The sequence below is a fragment of the Hemitrygon akajei genome, chromosome 5 (genome assembly GCF_048418815.1).
Source record: "Hemitrygon akajei chromosome 5, sHemAka1.3, whole genome shotgun sequence".
Taxonomy (NCBI): domain Eukaryota; kingdom Metazoa; phylum Chordata; class Chondrichthyes; order Myliobatiformes; family Dasyatidae; genus Hemitrygon; species Hemitrygon akajei.
Window position 1 is genome coordinate 175,560,388 of NC_133128.1, and position 26,586 is coordinate 175,586,973.

The 26,586-nt window shown below is 39.9% G+C and overlaps 1 protein-coding gene across 6 annotated transcripts in view; it reads right to left on the reverse strand.

Annotated features, from left to right (window-relative positions):
- The window catches only part of LOC140728501 (kalirin), a 723,603-nt gene that overhangs the window by 95,965 nt on the left and 601,052 nt on the right, over nucleotides 1–26,586 (reverse strand). For 5 of the 6 annotated variants that reach the window (XM_073047309.1, XM_073047303.1, XM_073047306.1 and 2 more), the window contains 3 exons: nucleotides 17,673–17,956; nucleotides 16,929–17,081; nucleotides 1,203–1,295 (listed from right to left, as the gene is read on the reverse strand). In XM_073047309.1, the coding sequence (XP_072903410.1) occupies nucleotides 1,203–1,295; nucleotides 16,929–17,081; nucleotides 17,673–17,956 (530 nt within the window). The remainder of the gene's footprint in view (nucleotides 1–1,202; nucleotides 1,296–16,928; nucleotides 17,082–17,672; nucleotides 17,957–26,586) is intronic. The other variant, XM_073047304.1, reaches the window with a different exon arrangement.

The window sequence follows — 26,586 nt, forward strand, 5'->3', positions numbered from 1 at the left end:
TTTTGCAAAAGTTAAGATGGGTTCATAACAATATCTCCAGTTTATAGACTGGAGTGGAAATGAACAATGCCTTTAACTGTGGACATTCAAAACTACTCTTTAGAAACTCTAAATCCATCAATTTTGAAACCCCCTTCCCGACTAGAGTCTTTAACAATAACTGAACAAATAATTCTGATTATAAATTTTTGATCAGTTGCAAACAGTACTGAAAAGCAATGAACAATCGTAAACCGCTCATTAACTCATTGCATGGCTGACACTCAACCCTTATTTTTGACTGTGATTTGCTATATTCTAACACTTAAGCTATTGTAGATATTTTTAATATCTATATCATTAAGGAAGAGGGTTGAACTATACATTTTTGTAGGTATTTAGTAAGAGGGCCAACTGTTCACATGAGTATTACTTTACTAAACATTGTTTTTCTTTGCACAAGCTTGCAAAAAGCAAAGCTGTGCTTAGGATCTTATAAGATGGCAAATGCAGCAGAAAACTGACTTGATGATTTTATGGTGGATAACTGCTCTGCTGTTTGCTTGTGGTCAGCCTGTACTGGACCCATTATACTGGAATTATATTTTATACAATGGAAGAAGAAACCTCAGTTGGATGAAATGTAAGTTGTACCGACCAGAATAAAACAAAAATCAATCCTTCTTATCAACCATAGCAATCAAGTGCAACTGTTATTCTAACACTGTCTTTCTTAAAGCAAAAAAAACCCACAACTATTATTTATTCATTCTTATGACATCAGGACATCCGAAAGTACATCAGAGCAATAATGCAGCTTTTTAAAAAAATGTAGTTACAGTTAGATGGTAGGAAAAGACGATAGCTGAGTTGCACAGGTACGTCCAACAGCAATGAGATTAATGAGCAGACAATGTTTAGTTGACACTGACAATGGGACAAGTCCCTGCACTTCTTTGAATATTTCAGTGGGGTATTTTACATCTATCTGAGGGAACAGTCAAAAGATAGAACTTCCAGTCGTGCAATCCATTTCAATGCACTATGTGCTCAGCCCTTTCCAATCGGGTCAAACTGGCTAAGGTTAACAACCTTAACAACCTTAGGGTCACTTACTAACTCCACCTCCTACAAATGAAATAAACTGCTGTGCTAAACGTGTAGTATTTGAAAAGAGGCACCACAAATCCATTTTGTGTTCTTCTTTGAAATTCTAAACTTACCAGTTTACTTTTAACCAACTTTTCGATTGCACTGACAAGGTCCGCAGCACTGGGGATTTCAGGAGCACTCTGACGGGCAGTATGCAAAGAGGACTGCGGGGTTAGAATGGAAGGGAGCATTACCAAGAGTATGAGCAAGAAAAGGAAGGAGGAAAATAAAAAAGCCATTAGTAATGCTAATGGGGGGAGAAGGGGTAGGGGCAGTAGAGCACACAAATATGGAAAAATTGCAGCAGCACAGTAGTACAGTTAAAATAGCAAGGCATTATCATTAGCAAGGCCCAGTCACTTTCTCATAAAAGGAAACAGCTATGGGATCCATCAATAGATGCTGAGTCTTTATCTGCTGAGGTACATCGTTAATTCTATGCCCAAGTATGTTAGCAATGCAGTAATTAACAGCTTGTGATCAAACTTTCTGAGTTTCATTTCCACTGCTTTCATCAAAGAGAAAACAATTGCCAAGCAGCTTATCAACCTGGTTATTTTGATACCCTGAGAGCAAGTTTAAAATCTACCCCAGTGCTGCAGGTACTTGTCAGAAGTCAGCACAACATTTTGTTGGTTTTGAAGCCAGCTGTGTGCTTACCTACTTAACTCCTGTGGCAGTGAGATTCTCCATCAGTTTCAATATCTGTCCAGTTACTCACCCAGTACCTATGCTGATATGTTAACTCACCCAATTCCTATATCTTCTGTCTCTGGGGTTACTTACCCAACTGCCATATCCCTTGCCTGTGTGGTAACCTGGCCAAGTCATGTGACTAAATAACCTATCATCGCTCATGGTTTTGTGACTGGAAACTAGAATTCACGACTGCATCCAGAATGGTTGACCAACTTTTATACCTGCATTGTGCCTGCTTTATCGAGCTAACTCAAGGCCACAATGACACGATAAGCATTTAAGACCAAGAACCAAACCACTGATCGACAAAAAAAGCAGAATGGTATTCAAGAGCAAAGTGAATGTAGATGCAGCACATGAACGCAACACTTAATCTGAAGTGAGTAGAACATAGAAAGTTAGAGAACAGGAGCTGTCCCATTAGCCCACAAGGTTTCTGCTGACCGTACTGCCATTTTCCCTCCTGCCTTCACATGGACAAATCCCCTCCATCTCCTGCCTGTCCATCTGCTTGCTTAACTGCCTCTTAGACATTGCTATCATACCTACTTCCGGCACCTCTCCAGCAGCACGTTCCAAACACTTACCTCTCTCTGTGTGGGAAAAAAAAACCATTTTGTACATCACTTTTGAATTTCCCCTCTCATTGCAGCTATGTCCTGTAGTAGTTGACATTTACAACTTGAGAAAAAGACCATCTACCCCGTCTATGTTCTCAGAATTTTATTTACTGCTCCTCGGCTCCAGAGAATACTATCCAAATATGTACAACCTCTTCTTATCGCTGATCACTCCAATCCAGGCAATGTCCTTGTGAACCTCTTTGAACAGGCGAGGAGGTATTTCTTGTTGAAATGCCGACAAAAGGTATCTCCTGCTGAACATATTTATTTGACCACATGCATTGATAATTGGAAACGCAAATTAAAGTACTCAATAGATTTACTGCATCCAAAGCTGAGAAGATGGAGGAACAGCTAAGTATATTGAGATAGGGGAAGAACTATTCGGAAAGTTAATTAAAGGACGTGACATGAGATAAATGATGTTTGATTTCAACATACAAAATTAGTCATGTATCCTATCGATGGAGAATCAAAAAAGTGTATATGACTCTAATGTCAATGTTCCTAGTAAATTTATTATCAAAGTACATATACTGTATGCCACCATATACAACCCTGAGATATGTTTTCTTGCAGGCACACTCAGTAAATCCAAGAAAAGTAATAGAATCAATGAAAGACCACGCCAAACAGGACAGACAAACAATCAATGTGCAAAAGACAACACACTGTGCAAATACAAAATAAAATAACACTAATAAATAAATATAGAGAACATGAGATGTAGAGTCCACAGGTTGTGGAAGCCGTGCAGTAATGGGGCAAATGAAGTTGAGTTAAAATTTAGTTCAAGAGCCTGATGGTTGAGGGGTAGCAACTGTTCCTGAACCTGGTGATGTGAGTCCTGAGGCTCCTGGACCTTCTTCCTGATGGCAGCAGCGAGAAGAGAGCAGGACCTGGGTGGTGGGGGTGTCTGATGATGGATTATATAATTTAGCAGGAGAAAGCAAATGAAGTAGAGAATTCACTTAATCACATTGCAATCCAAGGCTGTCTCTAGGTTGCTTGATGTGGTTGCAAACAAATAAAGATTTATGATCACAGCTTTGAGATTTAAAACAAGATACAAGCCAATCAGTTAATGGAAGCATTAAACAGCCATATGACTCAGAGAGAACAAAATATGAATTGCTTGGAAAGGAGTATGTGAATGTGTTTCATATGTTCTTTTGTTTAACTGTATAAATTAAGGATTTTAATTTGTATTGGTGAGAATCTTTGTAAGTTGCAAGAACTGGAGCAAATCTCTATAGTATGGTTAACAGACAATTTGATGACAGTCACAGCTCCAGGTGCCCATTTGAAATGGTTACATAGAAAAATATTGTAGGAAAAGTTTAGAGGAATCAGTGAATTAAAGAGAAAGGAAAAAAATACAACATTTTAAGAAGTAACATAATTAATTGGCATTGTTTGCCCAGGGCAGAGTGAGAAACAGCAAGAAGGAAAATGGGAAGAAGCTTAAGGTGTCAGACTGAATCTGCAACTGAGTGCAGATCAATCTGATATTTAGATGTCTGTTTGATTTCTGATGAAGCATAGATATAAAATGGCTCAATTGCCTTGTTTGACATTTCTTGCCACTTACAAGCTAGCAAGAAAGCACTCGTGGCTGGAAGCACATGTGAATTGAGGCTGAAGGTGATTGACACTACACTGTGGCTGGAGATTCTCATACAGGCATACACACTTGTCTCCTCGCTGTCGTGTCCCCCAAAGTGTTCTCAGCAGTCATTGCCCGATACCTGTTCCAGGATATCAGGTAACTTGATATTCAGAATTCAGAATCAGGTTTAATATCACCAGCATATGTAATGAAATTTGTTGTTTTTTTGCAGCAGTACGATGCAATACATAATAATAGAAAAAAAACTCGTGAATTACTGAAGAGGGAGGGGCTCTGCCAGGTTTCAGATGCCCAAGACACACTGTAGAATGAGCAATCACCAAAAAATTTAGGGAAAAAGTTTGTCATGACGGTGCCCTGATGACTCCACCAGGAGTTAAGGGTGTACACACACACACACACACACACACACACATATATATATATTCTAATTAAATGTATAATTATACAAGGAGTGCAAAAATATAAAAAAAAAGTAGTGAGGTAGTGTTCATCATTCAAAGTCCATTCAGAAATTGGAAGGCAGATGAGAAGAAGCTGTTCCTGAATCATTGAGTGTGTGGCTTCAGGGTTCCCTGTCTCCTTCCTGATGGTAGCAATGAGAACAAGGCATGTCCTGGGTAAATGATAGATGCTGCCTTTTTGAACCATCGCTCCATGAAGATGTCATGGACATGATGGAGGGTAGTGCCCATGATGGAGCTGACTCAGTTTACAACCTTCTGCAGCTTATTTCAATCCTCTGCAGTAGTCACAAACCCCACCCCCATACCAGATGATGATGCAACTAGTTAGAATGCTCTCCACTGTACATCTGTAGAAATTTGCGAGTGATTTTGGTGAAATACCTCAAACTCAGACTCCTAACGAAATATACCTGCTGTCGTGTCTTCTTTGTAGCTGTATCAATATGTTGGGCCCAGGATAGATCCTCAGAGATATTGACACCCAGGAACTTGAAATTGCTCACTCTTTCCACTTCTGATCCCTCTGAGGACTGGTGTATGTTCCCTTGTTTTACCCTTTCTGAAGTTCTTTGGTCTTACTCACACTGAGTGCAAGATTGTTGCTGCGATACCACTCAACTAGCTGGTATATCTCACTCCTGTACGCCCTCTCATCTCCATCTGAGTTTCTGCCAACAATGGTTGCATCATCAGCAAATTTATAGATGACATTTGAGCTGTGCCTAGCCACACAGTCACGGTGTAGAGAACATAGAGCGGTGGGCTAAGCACACATCTTTGAATTGCGCCAGTATTGATTGTCAGCGAGGTGGAGATGTTATTTCCAATCTGCACAGATGGTTAGGAAATGAAGGTTCCAGTTGCACAGGGAGGAACAGGGGCCCAGGTTCTGGAGCTTTTTGATTAGAACTATATGAACGATTATGTTAATTGGTGAGCTGTATTCAATAAACACTATCTGGACATAGGTACTTGTACTGTCCAGGTTATTGAAGGCCGTGTGAAGATCACATCCTTTGTAAATCTATTGTAGTGATAGGCAAATTGCAGTGGGTCCAGCCTCATGCTGAGACATAAGTTAATTTTAACCATAACTAATCTCTCAAAGCACTTCATCACCTTGGATGTGAGTGCTACTGGATGATAGTCGTTAAGTCAGCTCACCCTGCTCTTCTTGGACACTGGTATAACTGTTGCTCTTTTGAAACAGGTGGGAACTTCCACCTGCAGCAGTGAGAGATTAAAAACGTCTTTGAACACCCCCACCACAGGTTTTCGGAGCTCTACTATTGTGGCCTGTCGCCTTCACCCTCTTGAAAGACAGCCTGATTTCGGCCTCCGAGACAGAGATGACAGGGTCACCAGGAGCTGTAGGAACCTCACAGCTGTAGTTTGTTCTCCCTTTCAAAGCGAGTATAAAAGACGTTGAGCTCATCTGGGAGTGAAGCATCGCTGCCATTCATGATGTTAGGTTTCGGTTTGTAGGAAGTAATGGCCTGCAAACCTTGCCAGAGTTGACATGCATCTGATGTCACCTCCAACCTCTCTAGGAATTGCTCCTTTGCTCTTGAGGTAATCCTCCACAAGTTGTACATTGTTCTCTTGTACAGACCTGGGTCGCCAGACTTGAATCCCGCAGATCTACCCCTCCTCATTCATGCACAGTAAGTTCTTGTAGGCACACACTCATCCACACAGGTTTTAATGAAGTTAGTAACAACTGTGGCATACTCATTCAGATTTGAAGATGAATCCCTGAATACAGTCCAGTCCACCGATTCAAAGCAGTCCTGTAAGTGCTCCTGCATCTCCCTTATCCATACCTTTTTGGTCCTCACTACTGGTGCTACAGTCTTCAGTCTTTGTCTATTCTTAGGGATTAGAAGTACAGCCAGGTGATCGGACCTTCCAAAATGTGGGTGTGGGGTTGCACAGTAAACACTCTTGGTAGTGGTGTAACAGTGATTCTGTGTTTTGGTTCCTCTAGTACCACAAATAATTTGTTGGTAATACTTATGTAATTCCCTGTTTAAGATTTCTATTGCTATGCTGTGAGGTAGTTTATATTAGCAGTTTTCTATAAAGGCAGTGTGCCATGGTGGAAAGTGTGTTTTGACTTTGGCTAACACTGACAACAAACGTTGTCAAACTTAGGAGTGTGAGTCAGCCAATCTGGATTGTAGGATGTTAGAGAAGGTTCTAGAGAGCTGTGGGGAAGAGTTTTCTGAAGGACAGTAGTCTGGTATGTGGTTTGTTTTGGCAGGAGATGTGGAAACAAAAAGATTGGGAGAGACGCCCGTGGGATTTGGTCCAATGGGAAGACACGAATGCAAGGAGTGCTTTGTGAGACAGAGAAAGAGTCTAACATGGGAAGCTCTACTGGTGACTGGTGATGACAATTCAGCACCGTGAATAACAGTTATATCCAGCTTTTGGAAGAGACGAGCTCCAACAGTCACATGCAAACTTAGACTGATTTAACAGCAATGGGCCCTCTTTTTGATCCTTCTTTTCTTTCTCTTTATAACTGTTTGATAAAGCTGAAATTCTTTATAATTTTATGTGGTGTGTATAATCTGTTATTTCTATCCATCCAATAATTGTGTATGGGCAGTATTTACACAGCATTCGCTAAATCAAGGTTCTATTAGTTGGAACATCTCAACTTTCCTGCTTGCCTGAACCCTAAATCGTACCGAGCCTAGATGTATATTGTTTATGAGAAGTGACCTTCTCACTGCTGAGTCACATGGCCGATGGCAGGGTTGGCTGTTGAGCCCTGGTGACAGGGTTTCAATTACTTAGAGACTTTTTCAAACTGGCCTGGTTAAAATCCCTGGAAATGATGGGGAAGGCATCAGGTGTGCTGTTTCATGCATGTTGATTACATTGCTTAGGTCATCCAGAGCCTGATGGATATGGCCGTATGTGTGCCTTCTTTGATGTAATACCATTGAAACCTGACAGGCTGTAAATTGGGCATTTCTGAAATTGTAGTTTGTTTGACATTTTCATATCTGGGTTCTGTGATCCATCCTACAATCCCACTCAAATCATCAACTGAAGCACGGTCTGAAGCAGATCTGACTGGCAATTTAAAATTATTAAGCAACCCCTTCTAATTGAATTGAATTGACTTTATTTCTTACATCCTTCACACGAGGAGTAAAAATCTTTATGTTACGTCTTCGTCTAAATGTGCAATGTATAGTAATTTGTAATAAATAGTATGTACAACAGGGCAGTCAATAGAGCGTAGAAATACAATTGTATCAGCGTGAATTAATCAGTCTTTTGGCCTGGTGGATGAAGCTGTCCTGGAGCCTGTTGATCTTGGCTTTTATGACGCAGTACTGCTTCCTAGATGATAGCAGCTGGAACAGTTTGTGGTTGGGGTGACTCAGATCCCCCATGATCTTTTGGGCCTCCTTTTTTGTCTTTTACGCATCTGTCTCTGTAAATGTCCTGGATAGTGGGAAGCTCACATCTTCAATGTAGCATCGTCATCAAATTTAATGAGCCGATTGGAGCTATGGGTGGCGACACAGTCATGGGTATACAGAGAGTAAAGGGGGGGGGGGGGGGGCTTAGCACATAGCCACGAAGGGCTCCTGTGTTGAGAGTCAGAGGGTTGGGGGTGGGTGAGCCCACTCTTACCACCTGCTGGCGATCTGACAGGAAGTCCAGGATCCAGCTGCACAAGGCAGGGTGAAGGCCGAGGTCTCTGAGCTTCTTGTCAAACCTGGATGGAATTATGGTGTTGAATGCTGAATTGTAGTCCAAGACCAGCACTTTCACATAAGCACCCATCTCCTAATGTGCCAGCCTTACCTTTTCTTGACAGGGTTATAAATAAAGATTAAAGATTAGTTTTAATAGTCACACTTACATCAAAATATTGGAAGATATAGTGAAAAATGTCATTTATGTAGAGCACGCGCAGGGGGAGCCTGCAAGTGTTACCATAATCAGTTGGGTTTATTATCATTGTCTTATCTGACATAAAATTTGTTGTTTTGTGGCTGCAGTACAACACAGACAGAAAATGACTGTAACTGACCAAATATATAAATAATGCAAAACATGGGATCATGAGGTATTGCTCACAGTTCATAAATCTAATGATAAACTGGAAGAAGCTGCTCCTGAATTGTTGAGCACTATTTCTTTAGGTTCCTGTAACCCTCTCTGATGGTAGAAATGGGAAGTGGGCATGTCCTAGATGGTGGAGATCCTTAATGATGAATGTTTTCTTGAGGCACCACCTCTTGAACACGTTCTCGATGGTGAGGAGGGTTATGCCCATGATGGAATTGACTGAATTTACAACACACTGCAGCCACTTATGATCTTGGGCATTGGAGCTTTCAAACCACACTATGATGCAACCAGTTGGAATGTTCTCCATCATATATCTACAGAGACTTCCAAGGTTCTTTACTGACAAACCAAACATCCTCATGCTCCTAAAGAAATAGAGTGATTCATGGCATGAACATGTTGGGCTCAGGACACAGCCACTCAGATGTTGATGTGATCTTAAAGCCTTACACCCTATCCTCTATTGAGTCCTCAATGAGGACTGGTGTGTGTTCTCCTGACTTTCACTTCCTAAAGACCAGCATCAGTTCCTTGGTACTGCTTACGTTGGCCTTGCGAGTTTGGTACTGTGACACCACTCATTCAGCCTGTTCATCTCATTCCTATATGCCTCCTTGTTGCCACCTGAGATTTTAACACCAACAAAGGGTCAGTATCATCTATGAAATGATAAATAGCATTTGAGCTGTGCTTAGCCACACAGTCACACGTGTAGAGACAGTAGAGTAGTGGGATAAGCACACATCCTGAAGTGCACCGGTGTTGTTTGAGAGTGAGGAGGAGTGGCCTCCTGATAAAGAAAATGAGAATCCATTTGCAGGAGGAGGTACAGAGACCCATGTTTAGAAGTCTGTTGATTAATGCTGAGGGGATGATGGTGGTATTGAGCCTGGAACTGCAATCGATAAATAGCAGCCTGATGTATATTTTCTTGTTTTCGTCTAGGTGTTCCACAGCAGAATGAAGAGCCAGCATTGTATCAAAATTCCCACAATGCATTTTACCTTGCCTTTTCCATTTGTGAAATAGAATGTTTTCCAGGAAAACATCTCTTTTACAAGGAACTGAAGTGTCGAACTTAAAAACCTCATTTAAGTGTCTAATTTAAATACTTCATATAAATATCTAACTTAATCTCACATCAACGGCCTATTCATTTCCATTATCTGAACAAGGATAGCCCTTGCAAAGACTGAAATAATTCTCCAGGTTTTGGAAGCAAAGCAAATATTGGATGAAAAAGTAAAATGAAGAAATTTAACAATTTTACTTACTTGCCCAAACCCTATGGGACTTAATTCTTCTCCAGACTGGAGATCTCTCTGAGCCTTAAAAATACTTAATGCCTCAACATCCATCCTCCTCTGAATGGAAGAAGGAGACCCTTCTTATATTATTCACCATTCACCAGTTTCTTATCCTGAGACTATGGCCCCTTGACTCCTGCCACAAGGGAAAATGTTTTTACTGCATGAATCGCTCAAATAAATACACCAAGGAATGAAGTATCAGTCTGGTGAAGCTGCATCTCAGACTACACAGGCTTTAATGTGCAAAAGCAGCATGCAATAGGCAGAGCCAAGTGAGCTCACAACTACTTTTGGTTGAAGCTTTGTAGATTTGTCACATCACGTCAAGTAGAGTGGTGGAACTGAACAGCTAACTGAAGAAGGCAGTTTCAGCAACATCCGATCCTCAATGACGATAAGCTTGACATCCAGGAATTAAAACAAGGCTGAGTATTTAGCAATTAATCAGCCAATAGTGCCAAGTCGATGAGCGATCCCAGCTTGCTCCTCAGATTTGCATATTGTGGAAACCAATATGTTTCATTCCAGGTGGACAAAGGATAAACAAACTAGTGTGGTATCCCTTGTTGACAGCACTCTGGACAGTAACATCCTGTCCATACTACTGAAGACTTGTACTGAGAATTGGCCTTTCCTCTTGCCAAGTTGCTCCAGTACAGTTACAACTCTGGCCTCTGCATGACAATGTGGAAAATGAACCAAGTATGTCTTGATCATGAAAAGCAGAACAATTCCAGTCCAGATCACTATTTTACTTTTCATTTTTACCTTTTATTTTGCAATACAGCCCTTCCAGCCCTTCAAACCGTGCTGCCCCAGCAACCCCACAATCCTGATTAACCCTAACCTAATCACGGGGCAATTTACAATGACCAATTAACCTCCCCAGAACATCTTTGGACTGTGGGAGGAATCCAGAGCGTGCAGGGAAAACCCACACATTCCACAGGGAGGGCATCTTACAGAATGGTGCCAGAATTGAACTCTAAACTCTGGAACTGTGATAGTGTCGTGCTAACTGCTACACTACTGTGGCGCCTAACTAACCCATGGTTTATCACCCAACCAACCCACTTTCAAACATCAGCAAAGTGACAGAATCTGCTGTCAAAGTGTTGTAATTTCCACTTACTTACTTATCAATAATTTGCTCATCAATTATCTTTGCATTCTATCAGGGCCTTTTAGTTGCAAATCTCATCAAAGCCTTTGTCCCAGTACGGACCAAGCAACTGATTTTCAGCAGCAACTTGGGAGTAATTGCCCTTGACCTCAAAACACTATTTGACTGAGTGTGTGATTAAGAAGCCTCGGAGCAACTGAAATCAATGGACATCAAGTTGAAAATATTCCAATGATTGGAGTCATATCTCACACAGAGGATGATAGTAGTGGTTGTTGGAGGTCAATCATTCCAGCCCCAAAACATCACTACGGTAGTTCCTAAGGTTCAAATAGCTTCGACTGCTTCACCAAAGACCTTCTCTTCACTGCAAGTTTAGACCTAGAGCATTCATTAATAATTGGATAGTGTTCAATTCTATTTGTAATGCATTGCAAAATTAGACAGCCATTAAACACTCATGCAGCAAGACCCAACAATTTTCAAGCATGGCTTGATAAGAGGCAAGTAACATTTATGAAATAAATTGGCAGGCAACAACCATCTCCATTAAGAGAAAATCCAACTAACAGTATTGTTATTCAATGGCATCACATTCACTTAGTGCCTGCATCAATGTCCTGGAGTCTCTCTTCATCAGAAATTTAAATAAAGTGACTACTAGAGAAGGTCAGTGGTTGGGTGTCCTGCAGTAAGAAATTCACCTTCTGACACTCCAGAGCCTTTCCACCATCTACCAGCACAGATCAACAACATGACAGAGTGCTGTTATTGTGCATAATGAGAGCAGCTCCAACAGAAAGGATGTGTAGAAAAGATTCATGGGATTCAAAGATTCACGTTGGAAGGCTGGAAGGCTCAAGCTATAAGGAAAACTAGATTGGCTGGAACTCGTTTTACTGCAGTGAAGAACATTGAGGAGAGGCCTTAGAGATGTTTATAAATCATGAGGAGAATAGATAAGGTGGATGGCCAAAGTCTCTTTACCAGGGAAGGTGAGAGTAAAACGAGAAGGCATCGATTTAAGGTAAGGGGAAAGACTTAAAACAGCCTTGAAAGTAGATGGGGAGAGCGTGGGCAAGATGGTGCCAGTAAACTACACGACCAAAGGCAATATCCTTCACAAAACTACTTCTTTCACTTTTTCTTTCAAATGTGGTTTCGCTGCTGTTGGAGACTGTCATTTACATGTTGGTGGTGTGTTTTTGAGCGGATTAAGCAATCTGGTGCTTTGCTGTCTGCGAGGAGGTTTGGTGAGGTTTCAAATAAAGTGTGCTGCTTGGAGGACAGGTAGGCTGGAGATGGGGGCAAACCCATGATCAACTCCATTTCTCACTAATTAAAGCGGTGAGGAAGATTGAGATCATCAAGGGTGAGTGGGTGTTCAGCGGATGACCGGTCTCTCTCTTCCTCTCGCTCTCTGTTGGCAGAGAAAGGTGGCTGTGTGTGGTGGTCTCTCTCTCTCTCCCTCGATACTGCCAGAGGATGGTGCCGGAGTCCTGGGTCTTAGGCAAGGTTTGATCTATATGGTATGTGGATTAGATTCTGGTTCACGTTATGTGTTTCTGGTTTATGGTCGCTCCTTTATGTTGCTGTCTTGTGCGGCTTTAATCGGGGTAGACTGGCTCTGCAGCCTGAAGTTAATGAATGACACAGTGCTAGATTGAACTGAAGGGAGTTGAACTGAATACACCTGGACTGATTTGATGAATTGTGGTTTAGTGTTTCATATTCTATGTTTCTCGCTCATTGTTTTTTGCTGTTTGCGCACATTTGTTCTTTTTTTTGCACATTGGGGTTTGATGTTTTCCTTTGAATGGGTTCCATAGTTTTCTTTCTTTGTTTTGTGGCTGTCTGTGGGAAGATGAATCTCAGGGTTGTATACTGCACACACACACACACACACACTTAGAGAATAAATATACTTTGAATCTTTGAGGGGAAAGCTTCCACACCGTGGATGGAATGAGGCAACAGAAAAAATGGTAGAGGCAGGAATAATTACAACTTTAAAAAACATTTGGGCAGGTATATGGAAAGAAAATGTTTGGAGGGATATATCAAATGTAGGCAAATGAGATTAGCTCAGGTTGGCACTTCATCAGCATGGCTGAGTTAGGGTAAAGGGCCAGTTTCTATGCTTTATAATGACTCTACAACTCTCGATAAACCTAACCACTACCCAGTACATAGTGGTTTGCTTGTTTGGCGTCCTATCAACTCCCCAAATATTTATTTCCACTATCATAGGCTGTTGTATGTACTTTTCCACAGGATGTACAGTTATTTATTGAGCCCACTCTGAAAGCACCTTCTAAATCCACAGATTCTACCCTAGAGAAGGACAAGAGCATCTAGTGCATGAGAACACCACTAGTTACTGGTTCCCCTCCAAGGTGCATACCAACCTGCCTGGAAAAATCTCACCATTCCTTCAACTGAATTTTGGGAGTATTTTTAGCTGAAGGAATACAGTGATTCTAGCAGGTGCATCAATGCCACCTTTTCAAGAGCAATTAGGAATTGGTAATAAATGCTAGCATTGACAGTGATGCCAACATTTTGAGGAATGAGTAAGTAATGGAATTAGTGCTAACATTAGACAACTACTATAGAAATATTGAAGAATTACACCAATCAAATGGCAATGTCAGCTCACACAATTGTCACCCAAACCCAGTAAGAAAGTGAGTTAGCAAATATTCTAGTAGATTAAAGTGCGATCATTGTTACGCTCTGAAATAGGCTGTCAGTTGTAATTGTTTTGGTAGTTAAACCTTTTAACAGTTTTTATAGAAACAATAATGTGAAGGGTGCAATATTACTCTTGTACAACATCACAATCTCACTGTTTCCAAACCAAATTATTGGAAACTTGAGAGAATATTATTCAAGTTATTTAAAATTATTATTCACTAGATTAAATATTGTTCATACACGAGGAAAAAATGGAATGCTGCAAAAGTTGTTTTGCACAACACTGTGTAGAACAATTTTATCTTCCATAAAAATTATTCAGACACCTCAAAACAAGAATCAAATATTTTTTGCTTAACTGTTACTCTGCTCCAGCTACTGACAATCTGTATGGCCTGTTCCGTTCTCTATTTAATTTCCTGTCCATATTTCTGTTTTTGCTCAAAGCCACAATCTAGTTAATTGGCTAAATAATTGCTGTGGATTGTTCAAAACACTTTTAATACTATTAAATTAATGAAGGCACTTAAAAACATGTGTTTAAAAGTTTTCACTTTACTAATATAGAAAAAAGCTGCTTCAAATAAAGTGGAATGAGCAAAAGGCTTGGTGGAAAGGAAGAAGTACAGAGTCAAACATTGAGAGAAAAAGCACAATGCCAAAAAAATGACCAAAGGAACTCTGAATACAAAAGGAAATATGTGACGCAGTAGCTTGTGTAATGTTATGGAACATGAAGTACTTACTCGTCTTTACCCTTGTGAACCTACATGCAAATGGATATAACTATCTATGCTATTATTGAAAGGAATATTTACTGTAAAGACCTAGTAAAAATAAACACACATTCAAAACAATGACACTATCATGTGTGTTGGCATTACCATCATACCAAACAGAACAGAGTAGGGTACATCAGAGGCATTTCTAGTGTTACGTACCCGTGACACGTGACAGTGGTACCCTTGTCACGTGACTGGGGTTGAAGTTATACTGGACTTGAGGTAGTGGTCCTGTGATGGTGGAGTGACGTCATTTTCCCGCCAGTAGAGATCATGTGACAGGTTTTTTTTACAGGGTATAAAAGGAGGACCCCTCCCTGTGAGGAGGGGCAGTTCGTGGCTGGATTTGCCATGTTGACTTCATGCCACTGCGTGATTTAATGTGATGACGCAGTTTAGTTGAAAGATGAAGTTTTATCTAATGCCTAAAATTTAAAAGGTCATTGCCAGCAGTTTCTTACAATACTGTTAGTTGAGAATCAGTGGAGAGTGAAGATCGGAGTTCGGGAGTTAAAGATCGAGGAGAATCGATTTTCGACGGTGAAACGGGTTCGACCTTGTTTGATCCTTATTCGGAAGGATTTCGTTGACTGTTCTCATGTTAATCTCTGTGGGATAGCAGAAAAGATTGAGGACAGTGTGATAAAGGAAAGGTCAGTGCCTTTAAGCTGTTACGTTTCGTAAATTCTTCGAGGGAAAAGTTTGACTTCGGGGACTGAAGAAAAACGACGTGAAAGAGAATTTAAATAATCTTAAAAAGTCTCTTCCTTAAATGGACTGTGAGCATTTTGAACTTTTGGCAACACCACTTTAAAGAACTGTCCTTGCAACATCGCTTTAAGGACTGTAAGCTACATTGCTTTAAGAACTGTTTAAGCTGCCGCACAGCAGCTGATTTCCGGTTTCATTAGTGATTTGTTTACTTTTGGGGGGTTTGTTTTCAGTGTTTAATAAACATGTTATTTGTTATAAAAACCCTTGCCTAACTCATATTTATTGTTGCCTGAATACGTAACACTAGGCACACCTGAGGAGGATTACTATATCATGTGAAAAATATCATGGACAAACTTCATTAATTGCTTTCAATTGCCTCTGCACTATGTACACATAAGTGATCCTGTGATATTATAACCAGCCTACAAATAATATCTTCTGATAGATTTTATCTCCTGTTTTAGTATTTCATCAACATTATGAAAATTATTGTGCCCCTGTATTCACAGAAAGGCTTAAATGGGACAGCCTATTCTACTGCAAGGAACCTGATGTTGCAGATACCCACATCCAGTCCTTCTTCCAGGCTGCTTAACCAATGCTTGATCTAGAAAGCAAAGTGAAGAGTTTGAGCCAAAGAGTGACTAGGATCTTCAACTATAGGTCAGTGTAACATGAAATGTTCCTGTATCTCCAGCTTTACTCCCAGTCTGGCCCTTTGGATCAAACAACAAACGAATGAAAATAATTCTATTGCTTGCCTGATTAGTGTTCATGAAAAAACATTTTTAACCTATTCTCTAAATCTCAAGTTTAACCTGTAATGAGTTTTTTCCTGTCATCCCTATGAGACTATATTGCTCATTATCTTTGATTTGCCTTAAAATGCATCCTAAAAATCACATTCCATCATTACTCCAAAAACATTAATAACCAACAATTACGTTAGGTCCTTTTAAGTTTCCAAAATTGTACTTAGACCTTTCAGATGCAGATATCAGTAGTTCACTTTAATATCAGAGGATAGATACAGTATACGAGCAGAAATTCTTACTCTTTGCAGATATGGAAAGTCTAATAGAAATCAATCATAATGCAGTTTTCAAATGAACCAAAAAATAAATCCATGTTGTCCTTATAATCAATTATCTATCAATCTCACTTGAAATGCGCTTCCTCTAGGAGGTGCAATAATTCAATTTTCAGTCATCCAGGTAAGTACCATTCTGCACCTAAATAGAATTAGGTATTACCAAAAGCCTTTTGCACCAGCATATCAAACACTATCTTCCCTCCTTTTCTTTTCCATAGCCTCACAATATTTAGTGATTATTGACGTTTTTTATTCCAATTCGATGGCTGCTGCTGAAATACTCCTACAACACCTTTATCGACAAATGCACTGCAGATCGTATTAATTGCGTACTAAGGATGAGTTATTTTAGATGGTGTGAAACAAAAGTAGATATTGACCATGTACATACATTCTAAAGAATTAGATATTTGTTTATCCAACCTTTAGCACAGTGAGAGGACAAATTACCACCATTTTCAGGAAAGACACCACCCTATTGGTCAAATTGATGATAGATCCTATCATGCAATTTGAATCATTATTATGCCGATATTAGACCAATGAGTTACATACGCAGTCCTCTGGAGAAGGATCATTGTCGATGATTTTCATCGGCGGAGGAAGAGGGGTATGAGACTCATCATCTGGCTCATCTTCTCCTCCACTCTGCATTCCAGATGAAGACTTGGATAAAGTGCCGCTGGGTGGTTCATCCTTCCTTCCCTTCTGTAAAGAGAAATTACATGAATAATTGAAGAATATACCTTTCTTCAGTGCCTCATCCTGGTTGACTTATAACCTAGAGAAAGCTTTGAATGACTTGAGAAATGTCCTTTAACATTTTACAGCAGTTCAATTCAGCTGAATTGCTTTCCTGGACCTCATGTGAAATACAAATATACATTTCTTTTCCTCCAATTCTTTCCTCACTAAGACTAGAAATACGAACTAAACACACTTTGAAATGCATCAAAAGGCTCCTATAATTGAACATAAATGGCATTATTTATGAGAGAGAAACAGTGTGGCAGAGTTCAAGTTTGTCTTTCTTGTCTACTACACATACTTATTTCCAATATTCATGACCAATTTTGAGATCTACCAATAAACTTGATTTGGTAGCAATGGGTTGTTGATAATCTGATCAAATCTTCCTCTCCTTAATTCAGCTGAGACCAAATATAAGCTGCTGTTACCATTCCAGGCATGATTAATGAACTTTTAAATAATTGAACCCGACAGAAGTTTTATTTCTGAGCCAAACCCATGAAATGAGGTTACAAAAATATATCTACAGTTGTTCTAAAAGCAATGTACCTCATCTGCACTGTCTTCCTGAGGTGCGTTTTCATTCTCCCCTGCTTTGGGCGATGCTGGATCTATGCCAGGTTTGCCATTCCTGCCTCTTTTCTGCTTGACAATTTTCCTGTTATCAGCCTTGCCACTGCTGAGTCTACGGACTGGGCTAGTCAACCATTTCTTCAACGTGTTTCCAGAACGTTTGGGCCCTGGGGAATTCTGCATAGAACTTAGTGAAGGCTGAGGCTGAAGGCTTGAAACAGATTCGGATTTAGTTCCATTGTCATTTGGTGAATAAGCATCTATAAAGAGAACAGACAAAACATTACTTAAGCAACCTTAAATCAGAATTTATATGCATTATACAATATAACAAACTTCTTTTGTATAGTGTTCTCCCTAGACATTCCCATGAAATATCCATCTTTTGAATGGATAGTTCAAACTATTGTAATCATACCCAACTTCCAAGAGGACCACAACCTTGTCATTGGTTTTGGAGGCTTGTGTGCCCCAGTGACCTACGGAGCTAATGTTTGGTTCTTGGTAGGGTCTCTCATGCCAAATAGGTCAAAGGATAGAGGCCACTCTAAGAGTGTTCCATCAGTCCTCCAGGTTCAGGGGTTCCACTCAAGGATAGCAACCCTGGTCAAATAAAATGTTATGGAAACAGCAATGAAGATTCCTTCTGTGGCCAAGAGCAAACAGACATTGCTGCCCTAAATGCCAGCGGCATAATGGGCAATTAATTAATTAATTAATTAATTCATACCCAGTGAGTTAATAAATAAACTAACCAAACCCAAAACTCACCAAGTGTTTTGGACTTGTCCCCAGGACACAAAGAGAAGGACAAAGCACCTACCCACTGGAAAGAAACAACTGTGGGACAATCAGCGGTGAGAATCCCATCACACTCACTATAGTTTTCGTGTAGGCCTGTTTGGCTCACTTTTACACCTATAGAAAGGGTTTGTTGGGTAAGGGATCGGGGAGATTTCAAGCAGTTTTCTAATGTTGGTTATTGCATAATTAAATATAGCAGGTCAAATCTTAATACAGTATAATAAAGAATATATATTTAAAATGCATAACTTCAATGAATCCCTTACAAAAATTAACCAAGAAAGTTGGATTTGATTTTTAAATATTAGGGAAAGCAACTTTTCACAAGTTGACTAGTTTCTGAAGTGTTATCTAAAAAAGATTTCAACACTTACAAGGTAGTCCAGTCAGTAGTAATTAGCATAATTAACCAGACTCTACAAACTGTAAGCTTTTCAACATCTAAATATGGACTCTACGGAAACCATACAGATGCTAACTACAAAATCAGTGGTCATTGACCAAAGACCAAAGACTAAGGAAAGACAGGCTTTACGCTTTGGATCTTGTAAGGGTCACCCATGCCAAACAGGTCAAAGCATAGAGGCCACACTAAGCGTGGACCACCGGTCCTCCAGGTTTGGGGGTTCAGCTTAGGGCTAACAACCCTGACTAGTAAAACAAAATGGAAACAACAATGAAGAAGCCTTCTATGCCTGAGTGCAACAGAGTTCCTGGGTCTCTTTCTAGGACCTGCATGACTGACAGTAGGGAAAACCGAGAAGAATCTACTGACACGATCAAGGAAGCCTGAACACCGCCAGTGACAGAGGACCTTCACTGATGCCCTAAACAGCAGCGGCATAACAGGCAGTAAGTAAGTACAGGACTGACAGGCAACATCCCATTAGCTTTTTACAAGCAGACACGAAGTTATTGTAAAAAGCAGAAGACACCCATTTATTTCTGTCAGCTCATCTTTTTACTATGTGGTATATTACAGCTTAACCTTTGCATTGTAGCTCCAGATGGCAAAAAGACAACTGTATTACATTTCTCTCCCACAAAGAATAGAAATTGAACACAACATTCAGATCCACTTCTGACAAATATGTTATTATGTACTTCATTAAATATCTCCAATCATTATTTAATAAGCACATAAACACAGCTGGGCTATAAACCAAGCCAGGCTGGGGCTTTTATTGTGAAGTTTTATTTACAATTCAGTTAAAATTAACAGGGTTATGTTTTTTATTTATCAGAATAACTAAAACTTAAGCTACTTTATTTCAGGGTTCACTGAAAAATCTGTTCCCAAATATACAAAATTGGGTTTTAGATTTTAAACTTCAGAACGTTTTGAGATATTTTCTTACTCTTAGATTTATGTCAAGAAGCATAACTAAAATAAGTTTTTATTATTATTTAAAATAGCCATTTTCAAAAACCAATCTGCATAAAAGCCTTTACTATTGTTTTAAAACACACCTTTAGCAAGCATTTTATTCGAGGATCTGATATTCTAAAAATGCTTTCAAAGTGCAACAGGAAGCAGCATTAAGCAATTTTACCGTAAGGGTAATTGGTTATGTAATTAAGCCTCTTACTTGGAAGAATGAATGAGATTATTCATTCAGTGTCAGCATAATAAAGATTAATATGATGCCTGATGTAAATGACTTGTTTTGCTGCTAGATTTCTGCTTCTGAAAGTTAATAGTTAGCTGTTATATCAGATATCAATACAGGAAACAATTAATGAACTCAGATTTCTCTGTAAGTTCTTGTATATGTCTTTGTTTATTTTTCATATTTTTACTTCTGCATTTTATTTATGGAATTCCATGGCATATTTGAAAAGTGATCATTTATCAAACTCCCTAAGGTTATTTGGAATTGAGACAAATCTCTAATGGTTGATGTCATATTCAACACAAAAGGAGGTTGTGACTATGGCTTAATTATTTATCAACTAAGATCTTGTTATCATTGACAAGGGTAGCATTTATTACCTATCTCAAATTGTCCTTGAGAAGGTGGAAGTCAGCTGCCTTCTAGAACAGTTGATATTTCTCTATCTGAACATAGAGATAGTATTTCTGCAGTTGTACTGGGGAGAGCATTCTGAATGGTTAGATCACTGCCTGAGGCTGCACACAATTGTAGACTCAGCCAGCCCTATCAAGGGCACAATTCTCCCCACCATTGAGGGCATCTTTAGGAGGTGGTGCCTCAATATGGTGGCATCCATTATTAAGTGTTCTCACCATCCAGGACATGCCCTCTTCCCATTACTACCATCGTTGAGGAGGTACCGGAGCTTGTAAACCCACACTTAACATTTTAGGAACAGCACCTTTCCCACCGCCTTCAGATTTCTGAACAGTCCATGAACACAACCTCAGTATTCTTCTTTTGTGCTATTTATTTTTCTTCTTGTTGTTGTTTGTCACCTATATTAAAGATTTAAATGATGACGTGGTTATCTGCATTAGCAAATTTGTTGATGACACCAAGAGTGGACAGGGAGGAAGCCTACCAAAGCTTGCGGCAGGATCTGGACCAGCTGGACTAATACTCTGGAAAAATAGCAGATGGAATTTACTGTAGACAAATGCAAGGTGTTGCACTTTGGGAGGAGAGACCAGGGTAAGACATGCATAGTGCACAGCAGCACACTGAGGAGTGCAGTAGAACAAAGTGATCTGGGAATACAGATCCAGAATTCCTTGAAAATGGTGTCACAGGTAGATAGGTTACTAAAGAGAGCTTTTGGCACATTGGCCTTCATAAATTGAAGTATTGAGTACAGCAGTTGGGGATTATGTTGAAAGTTGTATTAAGACATTGGTGAGGTCTAATTTAGAGTATTGTGTACAGTTCTGGTCACCTACCTACAGGGGAGCTATCAATAAGATTGAAAGAGTATGGAGAATGTTTACAAGGATGTTGCCAAACTTGACGACTTGATAAAGGAAGGTTGAATAGGAGCAAAGGAGAATGGTGAGAGTTTTGGTAGGAGCATGCAAAATTATGAGGTGTATAGATAGAGTGAATGCTTTTTCCACTAAGGTTGGGTGGGACTAACCTAGAGGTTATAAGTCAATGGTGAAAGTTGAAATATTTAAGGAGAACCTGACAGGAAATTTATTCATTCAGAGTGTTGTGTGAACATGGAATGAGCTGCCATTGTGGAAGTGGTGGATATGGGTTCAATTACAGCATTCAGAAGAAATTTGGACAAGAGGGGAATGGATGCGGTTGCATGCATGGGAGGGGAATGGAGGGCTATGGTCCAGGGGCAGGTCATTGGGACAAGGCAGAATAATAGCTCAGCACAGACTAGAGGGGCTGAAAGGCCTGTTCCTGTGCTGTAGTGCTCTATGACCCTGTTTATTTGTTTGCATGTTTATTTATTTATTGCTGCAATATATAATGATTTTTTAACACCTTGTACTGTATTGCTTCCACCAAACAACAAACTTCATGACATGTGTCAGTGATAATCATAAACCTGATTCTGATTCTAACAACTAGGAGGGCCATTTCCTAGGAAATTTGGGAGTCAGTCTCTTGGCATTAGTATGGAGAGACAAACAGGCTAGATTGAGGAAGGCTGACAGATTTCATCCCCATAATGATATCTGTAAATCAGGCAGCTTTTAAAATAACAAAAGTATTAGTCTTTTTAGTCATTATTCCTGGGGCGATCTGCTGCTCCCCTCCCCCCTCCCCCAGGATTATCAGCTGAATTTTTATTTCACAGCTGGTACGGAGAGATTTGACTTGGGTCTCTGAAGATTTTACATCATGTCTCCCAATTACTTGTCCAATGACTAAACCATTGATAACCATCATGTCCTAATGCGGATGGCCAACCATTAAACCCTCAGGGGAATGTTCTAGATCCAACCATTTTCCCCTTCCTCCAGTGTAAAGTGTGGACGTTGACTGTTGATTGCACAATGCTCAATTCTGTTTATAAACAGATAGATAATGACACATACCTGCATGGAATAAGACCTTGTCAAGAATCAGGTATCTGTTAATGGAATTAATATGTGGTGTGGAACATTTTCACTACACAAGTGCAGGCTTTCAAAATCTTCAAAACACAAACCTAACTACTACCCTTGAAATTCAATAGAAATATAATCACAGAGAACATCACCATAAGCAGCCTGGAGATTATCATTGATCAGATACTTAAACAATGAGTCAGATAAAAACTTGTCCATTTGCCTTTCTGAGTGCAGCTCCCGCAAGAAACTTGACACCATTTGAGATAATGAGGACTGTTTTATTCATCTTGAATATTATATTCCACCTATTAATTCCCTGAAATCTCACTTGCATTGTGTTGTTATTCTTACACCATAGTAACAGTGTTCTTCATTGGTTAAAACAGTACTATTTTGGGAGTAATTTTAATTCCCAGCATATCTGGGTTAGCATTGAATACAAAACTAATGTGCATTCCAATTGGCTCACACCTGGACAGTAAGCCTCCAAATCCCTCCCATCCATGTACTTACTCAAAATCCTCTTAAATATCGCAAATAACCGGCATCTGCTACTTACGCTGACAGCTTGAATGAAGAAGGTCCCCCTAAGGTTCCTCTTAAATATTTCACCTTTCACCCTTAACCTATGATCTCTAGTTCTCATCTCACTCACCAGGAAGAACAATTTAGCACAGACTAGATGGGCCAAAGGGTCTGTTTCTGTACTGTAATGCTCTTATAACTCTATTTAAGTCACAGAATCAAAATCCTGCTTATGCTGCAAACACAATTCCAGAATCAAAATCATCTGAACCTCAGTTCTCGAGCTGGTGTGTGCAAAGGATATTTGCATTTGCACACACTTGCAAGCAGAGAAGATTTTGGCAACAATTTCATAAAAGCTTGAGAGTATCAGCAAAACCATAACCAGGTTGTACTGTGTTCTGACAATAAGAGATTGTGGGGAAACCTTGGAAAATGTGGACTGCTTCCCTATCTCCAGAGCCACCTCTCGGTAAAGGGAAGCATCTGTAATGAAATTTACTGTAACCTTCAATGACTTTATTCAATTAAGAGTAAGAGTATTTCAAGATGAGGACCTAAGACTTGGCAATAACTTCATGGTCTACCAAGAAGCTAAGATCCCTGCACTGACACATGCTTCTGAGACCTGGAATTCTTTGAGTAGGTATCTCAGGGCACTGTAAAATTACCACCAACTTTGTCTCTGCAAAATTCTCCATTGGAAAGATAAGTGAACCAACATCAGTATCCCATCTCAGGACAACATCCCCAGCAATGAAGCCCCAGTTACTCTCAGTAGGCCATGTTGGACAGGCAACACTGCTTGCAAACTGGTCATCAGATTCCTGTAATAAACCCAATTTCAAACTCTATTAGCGCAGAGGTAAAAAAAAAAAATGCAAAATGTGCTGCATATTTTCTTGAAGAAGTTCAACATCCTGAGTGACTCCTGGGAATATCTGGTTCATAACAGCTCGAGTGGAATAAGAGCATTTGAGATGGTATTGTGAACTTCAAGGTAATTAATTGGATACATATATACAGAAGATCTGCACTTGAGGTAGAAGGATTAGAACACCCATAAACTTCCCACTTGCCCACCTTCAGCCCTTTTTGTGAAGAGCCAGCAGCTTCCACACTGGCCTCTTGGCCATCTCAAAAACAACAGGCATTATCCTCAATCCTGGAAGACTGCCCACATAGAAGAATGTTAATGAAAGCATTTTAAGTTTCCAAATGTTGACTTCTGTCAGAATAACATATGAAAGATGTTCTCTGTGAACATTTAGGGGATAGGAGTTCAGAATTTTAATACAAATTGTTGTTGTCTGAGGAACCTTTGAACCAATGTGTTTGGAAGACAAATTGCAGCTGCAACCAGGACAACCAGAACAATTGCAGAACACCAGCCAAAAAGTTAAATATTAAATGCGAGCCAAGTACCCCGAACAAAAACTCCTCAAGCTGCCAGTGTGTGTCACACTGTGAAAAGACTGCTGCCTAATTTATATATTGGAAGTATTAAATGTAAGATACTTGAGGTAACAAACAATAGCAATTCCTTACATGGACAAAGCTCTGTCCTTGCCCACAGCTTATGACAGTTTCAAATGGTAAGTCACTGATCCAACATACTTATGAAGGATGAGGAAAGGTAATAATTGACAGTGATTTCAGAAATAAGCCTAGTGACTGCATTGTAACAAGCATACAATATCACAAAGGCATTACAGATTACCAGGAAGATTTACGCTGCTAGAGTAAAAGTGACAAACTAGTCTAGTGACTGGTTACAAAGGAAAGAATGGCAGATCTGAAAGCAGGAAATGCAGCAAATCTAGCACCAAATGTAGAGAGAAATGGAGTTTATGGTTTGAGCATATGACCATTCATCAAAAACTTGGAAAAAATAGAAATGAAACAAGTTTCAGGATGCAGAAAAATTGGGAGGAGTAGATGGAAGATGTGTGATAATCTGGAGCTGGAATTTCAATAGAAGGAAACATGATGATTGCATTGGCATGGTGATGGTTTGTCCGAAGGAGATGGAAACAGAGTCCAAAAATATTTTGGAAATATTGATATTTTGGAATGAACCTTTTTGAAAGAAACAGAGACACAGTGAATAAAGAAAAGGCCTGGAAACGTTTTGTTTTGTTGTAACAGCGTAGGAGGCTAAAGGCAGAGAGCTCACTATAGAATTAAGATGGTGCATTTAATTTACAGACAACTGAAAATTCAGAGTCACATTCAGGGTGAAGACTTCATGGAAGTGTTCTGCAAGGTGGTTACCTGCTCTGTGTGAACAACCTTTTCCTGACCTCCATTCATATTCTCCAAAATCAAAGCTACGGTGCCTCTTTGTAAGATACATTGAACATATATGGTTCAGTCACACTCAGGGACCCTCCATCGCCTCCTTTTCCTGTACATTGATGCTGTATTCTCCTCTCTTACAAGACTAAAAGGGTCCATTAGTTTTGCTGTTGTCTTCCATGCCACTCTCTCTTTCATGAAGTCCTCTCTGGCTCTTTGCAATGATTATTTTTGGTTAAGGTTAGCACCGATTATCCAATACAGTACACTGCTGCATTGACCACACTTCCTCCAGTTCTGCTTCCTGTAAGGAATCCATTCCATTCTCCATTTCTCCCTGTTGCATCTGTTGCTATGATGCCATCTTCTGCACCAGTGCTTCTGTTATCTGATTCTTATTCCTCAGTTATGGTTTTGCTTCCATCACATTCATAGGGTTCTCAACTATGCTTGTTCCAAGTCCTTAAGTTTTAATCTCATCCTCTCTTCTATCTTAGACAAGACCAGTGTGCCGTTTATCTTCATCTTTCATAGAGTTACAGAGTCATAGAGAAGTACAGTACAGAAATAGACTTTTTGGCCCATTTAGCCCATACCAAAACCACTTAAACTGCATACTCCCAATGACCTGCACCCGGGCCATTGCTCTCCATATCCCTACAATCTATGTACCTATCCAAACTTCTCTTAAATGTTGAAATTGACCACTTGCACTGGCAGCTCATTCCACACTCTCACCACCCTCTGAGTGAACAAGACTCCACTCATGTTCCACTTAAACTTCTCACCATTCAGCCTTAACCCATGACCTCTGATTGCAGTCCCACCCAACCTCCATGGAAAAAGCCTGTTTGCATTTACCCTATCTATACTCCTCAAATCTCCTCTCAATCTTCTATGTTCTAAAGAATATTCGACCTTTCTTTAGGTATGTGAAAAGAAAAAAAATAGTTAAGACCAAAATTGGGCCATTGAAGACAGAAACAGGTGAATTTATTATGGGGAACAAGGAAATGGCAGATGAGCTGAACAGGTACTTTGGATCTGTCTTCACTAGGGAAGACACAATCTCCCAGATGTAATAGTGGCCAAAGGAACTAGGGTAATGGATGAACTGAAGGAAATTTATATTAGGCAAGAAACGTTGTTGGATAGACTGTTGGGTCTGAAGGCTGATAAGTCCCCGGGACCTGATGGTCTGCATCCCAGGGTACTTAAGGAGGTGGCTCTAGAAATCGCGGATGCATTGGTAATCATTTT